General features: G+C 44.9%; 1 protein-coding gene across 5 annotated transcripts in view; it reads left to right on the top strand.

Moving 5' to 3' along the window:
• The window catches only part of LOC144159277 (uncharacterized), a 352228-nt gene extending 340648 nt beyond the window's left edge, over positions 1–11580 (top strand). For all 5 annotated transcript variants that reach the window (XM_077690667.1, XM_077690670.1, XM_077690666.1 and 2 more), the window contains 5 exons: positions 1834–2009; positions 3612–3951; positions 5507–5714; positions 7282–7552; positions 11428–11580. In XM_077690667.1, the coding sequence (XP_077546793.1) occupies positions 1834–2009; positions 3612–3951; positions 5507–5714; positions 7282–7552; positions 11428–11468 (1036 nt within the window). In that variant the 3' untranslated portion in view covers positions 11469–11580. The remainder of the gene's footprint in view (positions 1–1833; positions 2010–3611; positions 3952–5506; positions 5715–7281; positions 7553–11427) is intronic.
• Positions 11581–15571: the final 3991 nt, after the last annotated feature.

The raw sequence follows: 15571 nt of genomic DNA, 5'->3' as shown, positions 1-15571 counted from the left end.
CCCTGTTTACTGTACGCGAGCCGGATTTTACGGTGAAAGAATGGGGATGAAGGTCGGAGGGTAAGCAGTTAGCTTTGAGCTGTCAACTTCAGTGGGCTAGTCACTCAGTCGAGCGACCCAGTTTCATACATTTCTTCATTTAGCTACATTTATTCACTACCCCCCTTAATTTCACCCATATTCTAACGTAGCCTGGATGTCCTTATTTTTCACTTTATTCTGTAGTAGTATAGGCGACACTTCTTCCAGGCCACGAGATTATATTTTGGCCTTATTGACTACTTTTAATACAGGCAGCATGCACCAATGCCTCTTTAGTTATCGTAAATTGAAGCAAATGGACTGCTGGTGTTTATACATCTAGATCTCTTAGTTATGACACAGCTTATAGCCATAATGCCGCTACAGTGGTTTATACTAAAAATTAACTATACTAGTCAGTTTCTTGTTACTGATGACTAATGGTGGAATATCGATAACACCGTTGCAATACATGTTTGTCGTGCCTCGTATGTTTTTTGTGTATGCGCACCATATCCTTACAAATAAAAACCAAACAGAGAAATACAGATTGCACCGTTTAGGGCTTCGGCTGTACTCACCACGGTTCACTTTCTTGTTTACTGTTAAAGCAGTACCGTTTATATTCTTCCTTAGTAATTCAAGTATCGTGTGGTGTATGTATTTGTCTTCATTTAACAATGCTGGCCAACGCGACATGCGGAGCTTGCTATTGACACAGGGGAGTAGCAGCCTGTAAAGGGTACTTCACCTGTAACATGGTGTTACTGCGGAAGAGACGTCTTGATGAAGCAAAGAAAATTCGTGCTCGCGTGTGATTTGCGGTTTCTGCCTTTGATGCGAATAAGAAGTGAATAATGCTTTTTGTAGAGAGAGCTAAAATTGTCGCATTCTCGCCGTTTCACTGTGACTGGTGGTCGCACCTCGGTTACCTAGCTGGCAGCGTTTCCTAGAGAACCTGCGGCAGCTAGGGAACCTAGCGATTCCCTAGCCGCCGCAGCTGGCAGCGCCGCTCGCCGCGCAAAAAAAAAGACAAAACAAACAAAACAACTAAAAATAATACAAATGAAAAAACTTGGCCGCTAGAAGCTTATATATCTGACCAGAAACCTGTTTTAAAATGAGAACACAGGAACTCAATATGCTGTAAGTGTTGTCTTGGTGTTGCAGTGAAGCTGTCTAGCAATTGGTTGATTCCGGTGTATCACAAAACTGAGTGTAACAGTACAAAGGAAAGAAATCACCAGCAGTATTCAATACTGTGTCTAGCAGATCAACGGAGTTAGAGTCAGTTCTTGTACCCACTTGGCTGCGACCGTGAATTAGTACCCAAGAGTCAAATGGCTCACTCACTCGGCTGTGACGGTGGGGAGAGGAATCACGCCACCTGCTCGACACAGAACACGTGACAGGGTGCACGTTCACCGGCGGGCGCCTAGTTTAAGTGTGCGCGTTCCGTTCATTCGCTCTGCTTCTTCGATTTGCTTCTTCTTTGCCGTTATAGCAACAAAGATGAAGTAAACGTCGTTACGTCAGCAAAGAAGAAGCAAATCGGCTGCAATCGTGGACTTAAATGGTCGTGATGGTCGTGAAGGTTGCATACAGCTTGCTACCTTCAAGTCTTACGTGTTACTCTGAGCTTTCTGCATATTTTTGTTTGTTTTTATCATGTTTGGGGATAATTTCAGCATGCCTGCGACAAGCAGCACAACCTATAGAATGACGTTTTTACTGTTCAGAAAATGCTATGCAACAGACCGCAGTGATAAAGAGTTTTTTTTGTTCCTCTAACAACCTGCCATGTGGCTCCAGGAACAACCGGAGAAGCTCAGCTCCCACGGCTCTCAGCATTGAGCGACAGGTGTCGTTTATGGACGACCCGAGTTCGACAAGGACGCCCGGAAGCGGAACTGCGCCTCCGCCTTGTGCCAGGATGGGCGCCCTGCGACGACGCTCTTCCATGCCATCCGAGCAGCAGCTGGCACGCGGTGAGTGGATGAAGCCTGGAAGCCGGCTATTTTTAACCCAGGAAGCTTGAGTGCGATTCTGTTATCCGGATTCGAAAATAGACGGTCGAGGGTGGAGTCGACCTGATTCTAGAAAGATAAGAGATGCTCCGCAAGCACCTTCCTCTGTGAAACATGGTTGATTAGTGCGGTAAGATGGGACAATAAGGGAATACCACACAGGACTAGCGCTGGTCAACTGAACTAGTCAACACACATAGGAAGATGTACAGGAATGGCCAAAGCAACCAGAAAAATTTGCGACAAAGCCAAGTGGTGCATTTTATTACGCCCGTGGCAAGTGCGCATTCAGATAGTTTAGTTCTTTTCCGAGAAACTAATAGATGCCGTGCTTACACAGTTATCACCGGCTCTCATGATGAACCACACTTCAAACAATCCCGGCTGGCTTGGTCCTTAAAACAGCGCACTATCAGTGTCTTCTCGAAAAGTGGAACATAGTGTGGAACACACAGGCAGCGGCGGCAATGGTCAGCTAAATGGCCCCCCGCAGCGAGCCCTTGAACTGCTGTACGGTGCGCTCAGAGCCTGTCATTAGTGCACGTACCAGTCTGCCCTATATATTATTTTTCACAAGATAGAGGCACTTTGTATACAACACCTTGTTTGCAACCAACAAACTGCGTGGCATGCCTCAGACCACATAGGACCAGTGCTAGTCCTGTGTGGTCTTTCATGCTTCACAGTTCGAACCAAGTAGCCCACATTTATGCGTTGACACCTTCCTCTATTGCTTCAGCCGCATGTGACCAGTGCTTTGCGGGAAAGCCTGTTGCCGCTCGTGCTGGGAGGAACCGAGGCATGTCTGCGGTGGTCGGTCGCAAGCATTCAAAGAGCGATTCACTAAGTGGCTAACTAGTTCGAACTTTTTGTAAAAAATAATTTTTGCGTAGTCTTAGTTTATGCATTCCTCGTTTTCAACTAGGCACAATTTTTTGTATCATGAGTTCATGGGCACAACCTGTGCATTTTCGAACTTTGAGGCACTTCGAAAATATTCTAAATTTCTGAATTGTGCTATTCGATCTGGCTTTGACCTCAATATATTCGAAAGTTTTGTGTATTTGCAAACCCCTACTATATACTCAGGTACAACTTAAGAACGGCAACAGAAATTGATAGTGTGCCTCACCACTGCAGCCGGATGTTACTCCACGCGGCGTAAGTAGTGGGTTACTGGGAATATTTTGAACATGGCACCAGCCGTTTCCGTGATTTTTCGAACTTAATATGCTTATAAACTACTGCAGTGACGACAAACAAACTACATGAGGAGAGGCAGGCGACATCACGCATTCATAGCAATCTTCTTTCAAAACGTGCGCGCTCGTTCACGTGAATCTGGGTCCGTCGCTTAGGCGGAGTAATACCGTAGATGAGCTATTGCCGTCTTTAACTTGTTCTAGAGCCACTAGATCAGGTTTAGCTTATCTAGTGGCTCTAACTTGTTCCAGAGTATAGCCACCTCTCTACCAAGTTCATACAGCTATTAAATTAACCATGTTTCCCAAGCAAGGTTTCTTCTGCAACAACCATGCCACATTCGCTGCCATTTCTCAACAGAGCTAAACCGCTCGGAACTGTTGCGTGCGGCGGCCGCGGCCGCGACGCCCGCAGCGGCGGCGGCCGTGCTGGCTCGGCGGCCCGTGCAGCGGGAGCTGATCCGGCGCCACAGCATCGGCTTCCTGGAGCCCGTGGCTCCGTCGTCGGAGTCTGAGGACGGCGGCTCGTGCGCCACCTCCACGGCGTGCAGCACGCGCCGGGGAAGCTGTGCACCCCAGCAGCCCCACTCCAGGAGGCGCTCGAGCGTCAGCTCCCGAGGGGACGAGGACGAGACGCGCGACCTCTTCCTGCCCTTCGTCTCGGCCGCCTCGCCCACGGGGGCGTCTCCCGGATCTCTCAGGTACGCACTCTGCCAGGCCGAGGCGAGAAGCGGAAACGCCATTGTGCCAGCATTTCAGCACGCGTTAACGATCCCAGGGTGGTCGAAATTAATTCGGATCTCTCTTCAACAAGCCTCATAACCCACGGGTAGCTTTGGCCTGTCAAACCCACGAAGCAAGAACAATATAGGAGGGGAAACGAGGCTTCCTAGCATGGCCAGAAAATTTCACAAGCACTCCTCATAGGTTAAGCTAGCGGCATCTGCCGCGGGTGAAGAATCTGCGCGGCCACCGCGAACGGCATTGCACTGCGCAGCCACACGATGAATTGTGGTCACCATCATTTCATCCATCAAGTGCCGCTACCCTCTCCTTTGCCGTTGCAGCAATGAAGCTTTGCAGTCCGCCTTGGTTTTCATTGTGACATTATCTGGTTGCCCACCCGCGTTTGCCGCAATGGGCCGTTTTTCCTCCTTTATATTCTTGCTCCGTGGTTAAACCCCATAATCCATTAATCAGTCATGTACAGTCATGGACAAAAGAAATGCAAACCTGAAAATATGAACCAGGACTACACAAGACTGAAAAATACGGTTCATGAAAGTGGAATAATGGTTCGCTATTGATCTGTTTGGAAAGCCGCATTTGGACATTTTTTACTGTTATAATCCACGCTGCAGTTTGTCCTGCATGGAAAGAAACTGCGCTACTTACTTTTTTTATTCATATTTCTGTGATCGCGTTTATTTGTTACATGACTGTACACCCTCCCTGTCTCCTTCTTTCTATTCGCTTCGCAGGAATTTGACGCAAAAAATTGTTGGGCCACTTTTGTTGCATGTAGAAGTGTCGTATTACGTGAAACGCCTTGCTTATGTTGAGGATGAAGGGTTCATAAAGGAGGGGTTCTTCCTGTGGCAAAATCTTGTTTCGAAGTCTTACTTGTGAAGATAAATGAGTTTTGGTAAGCTGTTGTGAGAGTACGGCTCAGCAGATGAGTGGGACGCCGCATGGGAGTGGGAAAAGATTGAGCATCATCTTTGTAAAAAATACATACTTCGATTATACTTCTGAAACTGGAGTCGCATAATCTGCTTGCATGGAGCCCCAGATGGGAAACAGCCAGGCTAGGGGTTTTAATCAAACGGAATGACAGAAGCTAAGAACAAAGTTTGGAGCCTGCCTTAGCTCTTTTCCCCAGCATTGTTCATCAATCGGCATTCGAGCTGTAGTCATAAATGAGAGATTTTATTACCATTTATGTGTACTTTGTATGCCTGTACACAATATAAATACCATTTCTTTTTGAGACCAACTTTCTTGATCTACCACAGTATCAGCCATGCGGCATGTTTTAAGAGTGCAAGAACGGTACAGATAAAACTGGATTGAGCTGATAGAGCAGGCAGGGTCAAGAAAACTACGTGTTGAAATAAAAAGGGGGATCATTAGGCTCTCGTATGGTCTAGCCTGTGCATTTACTGATGCTTCAATATCTGTTCTATCCTCACCTCAGCTAACATTTCCATCAACCCATCACATTGCCCCATCACCCCTGTACCTCATGTCGTACAGACGCCGTCGCGGATCCCTTCCTACGGATGTTCCTCTCCCGCTCATGGTTTGTGTGGAAGAAAAGCCGCAGCAGCAGCCAGGCAGCCGGGGACTTGTCTCGCGGACGGGAGGCGCTGCCGACCCTCTCGACCCGTCGCGAAGGCGTGGCTCTACGGGCGAGATACTGAGCGCTCTCATCGGCCCATACGGGGCGCTGCAAGCACTACAGGTGGGCAAGCATTGGATGCTACCGTAGGAACACTTATGAGAGGAAACAGATGCCCTGGCATTCCCATAAAAACAATGTTTCATCCAAAAAAAACTGTTAAGTTCTCTTTAGGGTTTCGCACCATTGTGTAATTTTCTTTACCCTTGTGTAAAAAACGATAGTTTTGCACCATCGTGCATCAAGTCTGTTGTGCCATTGTGAAGAAAAATTAGCTTTGAACCATTGGGAGTCAATTTTTTGCACCACTGCACAAGAAAAGAGCTTTGCACCGTTGTGCGTCAAGTTTTTTTGCACCATTGTGAAGGAAAATAATATTTTTGCACCACTGGGTGTCAAGTTTTTTGCACCATTATGAAGTGGAAAAACGTTTTACACCGTTGAGCATCAAGTTTTTGCACCATTGTTTAAGAAAAAAATTGGCCGTGTATCTGCTCCTTTCGTTGCAAATGTCGTCAAAAGATGATAGTCTTTGTATACATTTGCCAAGGAAATGCCCCCCTTTGCTTTCCCGCTCACCTCTCATGCTGTTCCTGTTCCGTCACGCTCATCCCGAGGTAAACACACTAAAGGTTTGCTCAAGGTGATTTGAATTTACCGCGTTTCACTGCTATAGGCTGGGTTCCTCGATGCCAGCGCTGCAGTACGGCGGAGACGCGCGTGAATCGAGGCGGCCGACTACAAGGTTTATAGAACCGCGTGGCCGTGCTCCACGTGCGTTCCAAGCAGAACGTGGAACCTAGCTAGTGGAACCTTTCGTTGTTGTTGTCGCGTGATTTTTCATATGCCGCCAGGAGGTGGCGCGGGCAACAGCAGGCGGCGGTTTTCTGCAGTAGATGTAGAATATCATTTGCTATTTAAAAACCAAGCATCCATGAATTTTTTAATAAAGGAACACTGTAAATATCCCTTATGTACTAATTTCCTGTCTTATATTTGCGTAATGTCTTGTTCTTGTTCAGCAAAGTTAACAAGTATGAACATATAAACCTTAGCCAAGTGTGTTACCACTGTGCCGTCTTGGCACCTTGCCAGGGCTGGAACAGGATTTGGCCTAGTACTTGCAGTGCTGATTTCATATCGCGTGGCAGGTGAATGTGACTGGACGCGACTCAAACAGGTGCTTGCTGGCTAAGGGGAACTTTGTTTCTGGGTACACTGGGTAATGAAATCTGTATTTCGGAATACATTTTTTTCTGTGCATGGAGAAGCATCTCTGAAATGTCCTGCTATGTCAAGCTTAAATGTATCTTACTATCTGTTTTTAGGCACCCAATGCATGTATCGCGATACTTGTTTTCCAGAATACATCTTGAAGTATCTCTGGCCAGCCAGCCCTGCATGCGTCACAGTTTTCACTGCACTCGGCTGTACGTATGGAACGAGAATAACAATCTTTGAGGTGCACAACAGGCAGGAAAGGAAAAATAGCAATTATAACCGCATCACAGATTATGCAAGGGTAATCCTCTCAACATGCATGCCCAGAACAAGCACCGCAATCACGCTTCCAGTTTACACAGATTTTGCAGTTATTTCAAGTCTGGTAATGTGTCCTTTATCGGTGCAGAGCCTTCCCCGGCGGGGCTCAGGAGGGGGCCTGGAGCTGCTGAGTGGCCTGTGGCGGTCGCGGCCACTGCTCGGCTCGGACTGGTCGCCGGGCGGGGGTGCCCCGCCGCAGCCCGTGTCGTCCGTAGCGGGCCGCTTCAAGCTGCAGCGGCAGGCGTGCTCGCTCGAGTCCACCAGCATGCAGTCCACCTGCTCTTCGGCCGCTGGCTCGCTCTTCAGCAGCAGCCAGCGCAGGGGCTCCTTCCCCCTCGAGATGTCCCTCTACTCTTCGGGTGGGTGCAGCGGAGCCTCGCTACAGCCAGTGCTCTCTGTACAATAATTTACACCCACAAGGGTGTAAATCACACTTTAAAACTACCACCCTTACACCCTAGCAGAAAAAAAAACAATGGAAAACACCCTTAAGGGTGTATTATCTATTATAACCCCTTTAACCCTAGCAAAAATGCGAGAATACACCCTTTTAAAGAGGGTTGTATCGTAATTACACCCTTAAGAAGGGTGTTTCTTCTTGTTTTTATAGACAAAAAATTCCCCCGCATTTCCCCGAGGGGGAGAATGTGAAAGTGCGAATGCACGGTTGTCGGCCCGCTTGCGGCGCTTGCGCTCGGCCCCCGCCGCCCACCGCCTCGCCGCCTTCTCTTCCATCTCTTCCATCGGGTTTGTAGTATCACGTGTACACCACGCAGTTATCAAGCCGCTATAACGCCGCTGAGTCGCCAACGCACGCCGCTGACGACGTAGTTTGAATGCGTTAAAGATATAAGGCGCGTCACTAACACTGATATCACCGTCGTGTCCGTGGCTTGGTCGGTTGAGCGTCGCGCTGCGGCCGCGAAGTCCTCGGATCGAAACCTGGCGCCGGATGCTGTTTCCTTTTTAAATATAGAGGAGCACTGCGGACGCCGCCGCCGCCGGCGGTGGATGGTTTGGGGTCGCTTATAAAGTGCATTCGCACTTAAAAGGATGTCAATTGTGTTACAGTGTGCTGCCTGTATACACAAGTACCATCGGTGTTGTGAAATTTCAGGACGAGATCTTCCCACTACCTCCTATTAGAGCTGTGCAGGAGATATAATTTATCATAGCCAGGCTGTATTTGCAGCTGCACCATTATGTGATTTTGCTGTTTGGAGGTCAAATCGATTCCTGGGCGTAATTATCAGTTTTGTCCATTTTGTGTCCATTACAAAGTGTCTGCTTTGAACAAGCCCTGATTGGCTGAAAGCAGACAATCTGGTGTGTTGTATGCAAGCAAGGTGAGGCGTCTGTTTCTGTGAACGTCGTTGGTGGGGGCGTTGCAAGTGCACCTACGTCACGACTGGAAGAAACGCGAAGTGGACACTTTTGAAATGGGCAAATGCAGACTTCAGCTACTGAGTGGTACAAATCTCAACGAACCTCAAGGTGTCTGCTGCAGTTCAAAGATAGGGAGCCGAGAAATGTTAAGCTCTGTTTGCTGACAACAAGTGTCCTGCCATTTTTTACCAAGGTGTGCAAGGTAGCAAACATGGCTAGGCAGTGTGCAACTTTGCAGCTGCCATGGTGTGAACACCTTATTTATTGAGAAAACCACACCTAGTGAGTGAAGTGTGAACAGAGTTTTGCTTGTGTTTTAACTTTGTGGCTAGAGAAGAAAAAGAAAATGTTGCTGATGTGCAATCGGCGTCGCCCACTGTTTAATGTGCCAAGCGAGGTTAATTTAGGTGCGTTTTTGTCTTGTAGGGTGTTTATAGGGTTCATTTTAGCGCAGCCACGTAATAAATGTACTTTGATGGCGGATTCACTTCGAGAGCCGCAAGAAAGGCAGCCTTGAGCTGGAACATGTTGCTGAATCAGATATCGCCAAATTTGCACTGTTAAAGGTGGTTATAATAGACAATCAGCTTGGTTATGAGCAATCAGCTTGCTATGGCAGTGATCAGAGCAACCTAGAGTTCGGTATGGATGAGGTTTGGCTTATTGTACGAAATGAATTTTGTGGGCTAGTTTTAGAGGGAATTTCAGGTGCTTTATATACGGCGTAGGTACGTATGGCTTTAATGAAACACGGTATTGCTGAAGGTTAACATTTTAAAATGTTTCCTTCGAAAGCATTGCCTCTTACGGAACAGTCATATACCATATGAAACAGAAGCAGTTACAGTATTACTGGTTCCGATATTTAAACTTGCGAGCATTTGTGCAGTCTGAGTTGTTCAGGAGCATACCCTAGCAAAAATTCTTATGCAAAAACTGATAGTCGTATAAGCGTATTGCCACTAATAGAACTCTTAGTGTGTGTTAGTCTGATAGTTCTATTGGGGTGTATTAGTCTGATTAGGGTGTGTATTACAGCGTGTGTACTCGTCTATTAGGGTGTATTACATTAGGGTGTGTATTACGGTGTGTATTAGTCTATTAGGGTGTATTACAGTAAAACCTCGTTACAAGAGACACTCAAGGGAACCAAAAAATGTGTCTGTTGTAACCAAGATCTCTTATATGCAATGTTGCTAACATGGCGAACATAGGAAACTAACCAAACCGCTTTCATTCGAATGTCTCTTGTAACCAAGTGTCTCTTGTAACAGTGTCTTTTGTAACAAGGTTTTACTGTACTCTGATAGGTATGTTAGTGTGTATTCTGTTAGAGCCAGTAGCCAGTCCAAAGAAAGCAATGAAACGTGGCAGCACATTTTATTACATACAGCAAGTTTCACACTAAACTTTCGGTGTCGGGCAAAGACCTGGCTGAACAATTTAGGAATGTATAAGATTGCAACCTGATGAAGAACAATGAATTATTAAAGTTGAATGAGAATACAGAAAATAGCTACAATTAAAGCAGCACAAGTCAAACCTTTATGATCCAGCTGCAGGTACTCATCGTGCGCATGAATGGCCGATTGGACGCATTTCCCACTGTGATGTTACTTCAAAACTGCCTTCACGATTCTGCAACACGCGATTTGAGTGGATTCTCTTCATTGTCATGCGTTCATTGCAAACCGTAGGATATGAAACAAAGAAGTCCTTAGCGGCAACGAATCCAAAATGGGTCGGGCGGTAACCCGGTTCATACTTGCCAAAGGTATGCGGGCGCTAGGAATGTCTATAACACTTCTTAATGACGTGATGCGTACACATTTGATGTGGAATAAAACTACATTGTGCTCACTGCTAGCGGTCTTTTTCCCAATCGTACACACGTGACAAGCGCACTTTGTCATAGCCACCATATTGACTATCCCGCGAAAAGCTCGCCATGGGTTGGCTAGACCCGGCTTGACTTCACTGTTGACATCATGAAAAAAAAATTGCCGCAGCTGTGCTAGATCTGTTGCCTAGTCAGTTCTCTTCATTTCTGAAGGCAGCATGGTTTTTAGGGTTTTTAATCAAGAAATTAAAAAAAGATGCTGACCAGATTTGCCCCTAATTTTGGCCTGTGATTTACAGAGATTTACTAGTGAACAAAACATTCATAATATTGTACCATATCAAAATTCTTGTTTAAGCGCCTCAATTTTAACTTTGTCTTCTGCTTCTCAGGAAAATATAAAAAAAATATTGGAATCAGCTCTTAGGGGTCCATTTGTATAAATTCTTGATAAAACCGATACATCCATAATAGTTCTTATTAGACTTAAACAAACTAATAGCTCAGAAGTCTATTAGTGCTCTACCAGCTGCATTAGTGCTTGTGAACTAATAGATACTAATACCTCCATTTGTATTAGGTTAATACATCTAATACAAAAGGCAAATAAAACAGATATGAGTTTGTATAAGAATAATACAAATTTGTGTAAGACTTGTACATTCAATACAGAAATGTATAAGACTAACACAAGTTTCTATTAGAGTTTTTATTAGATTAATACATCTAATACAAAATGCGATTAACACTGAGACAAGTTTGTATAGAACTAATACAAATTTGTATGATTTATAATACATCTAATAAGAAAGGCGAATAAAACTGACACAAGTTTGTATAACACTGATACAAATTCGCATAATACTTACACATCGTATACAAAAATGTATAAGACTAATACAAGTTTATATTAGTGTTTTTACTAGGGTAGCAATGTAGCGTGACTGTTTTGCCTATTAGTAATGCCTTTTCTTGTACACTTTTCCTGCTCATCTATGGCTGATACAGGGGAGCTGTACTGCTGCGACGATGGCGGAGGCGGCGACTAAGACTGTGTCGCTCCGGACTCTGCAGTGAACCAGCCAAGCATCTCATGTCCGCACCCATATATAGAGACACGTCATCCACATCACGTAGGAACATAAAACGAAACAAAAACAACACACAAAAAAACATGAGCAGCCACACACTGCCCCAGAGTGAAACACATCCATGCGGCGCCCCACCAACCGGAAAGCCGTCGGGTAGCAGTACAGAAACTATGCAAGCGTGAGAGAGCACGCGCATCGCCGCCGCCACTGCCGCCAGGCCAGCCGAAGCAAGCCAACGCAAGCCAACTGGCAAGCCGACGCTTCTCTCCGCGCCACCCCCCCAAGAGGCGTCTTGGCACGGAAGAGGAATTTCAAATACCAATCAACCAAGCCCAGATACTGTAGTAGCGTGACGCCCAGGGTTGCCAGAGCACTGACAAGGAAAAGCCGAAAACAGTGTGTGCAGAAAAAAGGAAACCTGTGTGGTGGGTGATTTGTGCGGTGATCCGGCAACGTCTGAACCAGATGTCGCGCTGTGTTTCTACATGTTACCCTCGGCGTCGACTTTTAAACCTCCGAGTAGTGTTGTCTTGTGTTTCCTCTCCCCCCCCCCTTTTTTTGCAATCCCATATCAGACAAGAGACTGGAGAGCTAGTACTTCAGATCTTCCTCTCTTAACCTAGAAGGTGGACCACACCTTGTTGCAAGCTTCCGCATGTCTTTTTCTTTTCATGTGCGTATTTTGCACGTCTTCCCTCGAGACCCATTGACACCTAATGTGTAGGTGTATGTGTGATTTCAATGCGTGTATTGCGGTGATATTGTGCGTGTACATCGTGTGGTGTGACTTTAATTGAGATCAACAGGGTGTCTGCGTGTTACATCGAGGCGGTCATTTTGTTTTTCGGCAGTTACAATATTCCCTGGATTACGGAAATGGTGTTGTTAAGAAACAAAAGATGAACTGCACGCATTCGCATTGTGGGCGGCAGCACAGCGAAGTGTGTTGTAGTCGTGTGTTTGATCGTTTAACTTTGACAACCGATTCTGCGTGGCTTCTGTAAGTGAAAAAGCTGGAAGTGCGGTAACGACCCTACACCTCACTTCGCGATGAACTTTAGTTTTTTTTATGACAGACAGGGCAGAGATAAGTACCTGAGCGGCGTACATTAATGTTACGTATGCGTGTTCACATTAGCCGAGCCGTAAATACTGAATCGAGAAAGTATTTGTATTGCACTTTTTAACCTAGAAGTCAAATTCACAGCTCATCATCATCTCAATAACAAAGGCGATACCAGTGTATCAGTAGCATACAGAGCAGATAATTTGCTATTTGTTTATAATTCTGAGCAATTTGGTTGATGCATTAGTGCATGGTAAAGCTTCTTGGCTTAAGATACCTTTTCGTGACTGGGAATACCAAACAAAAAAATAGAAAGATACAAAAGCCCCCCGTGGCTTTACTTGACACCATGTCAAAGTTTAAGATTGCAAGAAGCTGTCGTCTGAAGTCAAAATTATGAAAACCTTGTATCAAGTAATTCAAGGAATCAGAGGGACATACTCTATATGCAACAGATTCTGATATGCCTATTATGGTGGAAATGTCATTGGCCTCTAGTGGCCCGGTAAGTGAACCCTTGCCTAGTGTGTTCCGAGACTTTTCTGTTTAAGCCATCTTCTTGGGTTGTTCTCTCATCATTTTTTCTCTTAATTTTATTCACTTGCTTTTTCAATCCTTGTTTTGGATGTCTTTCCTTTCTCTTGTTTTGTGTTGCCACTTTGTCACCTCAAGCATCTTGCTGGTGAAGGAACGGCTATGAAAGCCAGGACCTGAAAACTTTGCACCTCTTTACATAACACACAAACATTTATCTCACGGAGTATGTATTTCATTTTGTGTTACTGAGAAGTGCAATCACATCACTATGGCTCCATGCCACAGGGTAGTCTTAATGTTGTGCACAAGAACACAGGCTACACAATTTTAATGCAAGCGAAAACATTCATACCAGTGGCCAATGCCTTGTTAAGCCTCATGTAGTTCTCAACGATTGGTTCCGTTCTGCGAAACTGTGATCGCCTGAGTGGGATTGATGTTCTCCAGCTCATTGCTGCTGCTTGCAATGCTGCAATTATAACTTCAATTACCAGAGACCTAAAAAAGCCACATAATTCACAAAACGTTGTGCCAGGAGCTCTTGAATGACCACCATTCTTTTGCGGTGCACCTATCGTACTACAATTATGTGGCGGCATCTTTATAACAGAGCAAAGAAGAACTTCTAGGCCTAGTGGAGCATATGTGCTTGAAAAACCCTTCCAGTTTCTGATTTCATTAAATACAAACCTACCTCTCCACAAAACAGCACGGTGTTTGTCATTTACTCAATCCATGTTTCTGCTAAGCAGTGCATCGAAGTCGTCGAAACTTGAAATAGCATTTTAACTAAAGTAATGTCAATATCCTCGCACTTGGCTGCTGGGAAAAGGCAGCAGATGTTATTTATCATCTGCCTGGATTGTATAAGTAACACAGCGCTGTTTTTCTCTACCACAGGATTGTTTGCATAACTGTTTAGGTTGTGTACAAGGCAAGTAACATCTCGAGGTTTGCTTTGAGGATATCTTGGGGACATCTTGAGAACATCTTGAAGTTTGCTTTAATTGTCAGTATAAATAAATGCCAGCGCATGGCCAGAAGCCACCAAATTATTCGTGGGGATGCTGTTTCTTTGCATTGGTGATTGGCTGGATGCTATGCCATAGTGGTCATCTCTGAGATGGGGTAGTGTTCAAAAAGACGTCGTGTAGGGGATTTCAGTGTGCATTGAACTACCGCAGCTGGTTTAAGAAATCTACGGTGCTTCGCTACAGCGCAAATAGTAACCTGGCTCCCATTGTGAAGCACACCCGAAACTGGAATTTGGATGATGCCACCAGTTTATTCTGTGGTTGCATTTCGGAAGTAAACGAATAAATTTGCACATATAAGCACTGTTTTGTTGCGTGACAATCTGTCGATTGCAGGACTTCACAATAACTTGGCGCATTCGACATGGTCAATGCCAGGTAGAAAACAATTTTAAGGCACCATCTCGAAATGCTCAGTAGGCAAAATTTCTTAATTTATTTTTCACCAACCTGGTGTTCTAAATGCTGGTAGGTGTGTTGTGTGGTTAAAGGAGATACGACTCGTCGCATGCACAGTTAGTTTTACGCAATTATTTATGCCCATGCAGGAAAATATACCGGGAGCATCCGAGGCACCACCTGCTGGTACCTGAGCATTAGTTCTTATATTGAGCAGCTACAAGCCTAAAACAAAGAAATGATGCTATTTATATGCAGGAACAATGCTGGTGATGGTTCCTAATGTTGAGCAAAAAATCGAATAGGGCTGTACAATCTCCTGGAGTCAAAGCTCACACTAGCCGTCTGTTATACCAAAATAAATTTTATGTGTGTGTATTCTGGTTGCGTGGAGCTTTCAGTAATTGCAAGCATTTTAACATAAATAGCAGCATGTAGAATGTGGCCTTGTTCTGAATTATTTGTAAGGTGATCCTAATTTTCCACCTTTCGTTTTTATACGCAGCATATAGTAAATCACCTTTCACTTTTTTATTTGCTAGCTATTTCTTAGTGCTAAAATGCTGAGAAAAATCTTGAACATTCGTAGATTGATTTTTTTCACTGATGTTGACCATTGTGGAGGAGACAAACCGTTTCATGCCAGGAGCAAAAGTGTCACGTAAATACTTGCCTATTCAGTTCATTTTTTTGTGTGTGTGTGTCGATCAGCAATTGATTGGAATGCAGACAAGGCCATCAAAAGCAAGGCGCTACACAGAACCACAGCATTATTGTTTCACAAATGACTTCAGTAGCTGCATGGTATTTTATCTTATCATATTTTGTAGTTTATTTTTCAACTTCTTGCTTTTTATGTTAATTAAATTATTTTCTTTTGTTTCAGCACTGGGCATTGGAACACCCTTTGGCAAATTGTGTTGACAAATTGACCACCAACTTTCGAAAAATTTTCTAGATTAAAGAAAAGAGCAGTCAGGCCAAAGGCATAATATGGGATATTTGGCCAATACGAACTTTTGTAC

Source organism: Haemaphysalis longicornis, unplaced genomic scaffold (assembly GCF_048455015.1).
Source record: "Haemaphysalis longicornis isolate Haplotype H1 unplaced genomic scaffold, Haemaphysalis longicornis Haplotype H1 scaffold_10, whole genome shotgun sequence".
NCBI classification, from domain to species: domain Eukaryota; kingdom Metazoa; phylum Arthropoda; class Arachnida; order Ixodida; family Ixodidae; genus Haemaphysalis; species Haemaphysalis longicornis.
The sequence above is the reverse complement of the archived record's forward strand: the minus strand, read 5'-3'. Positions and strand labels throughout refer to the sequence as shown.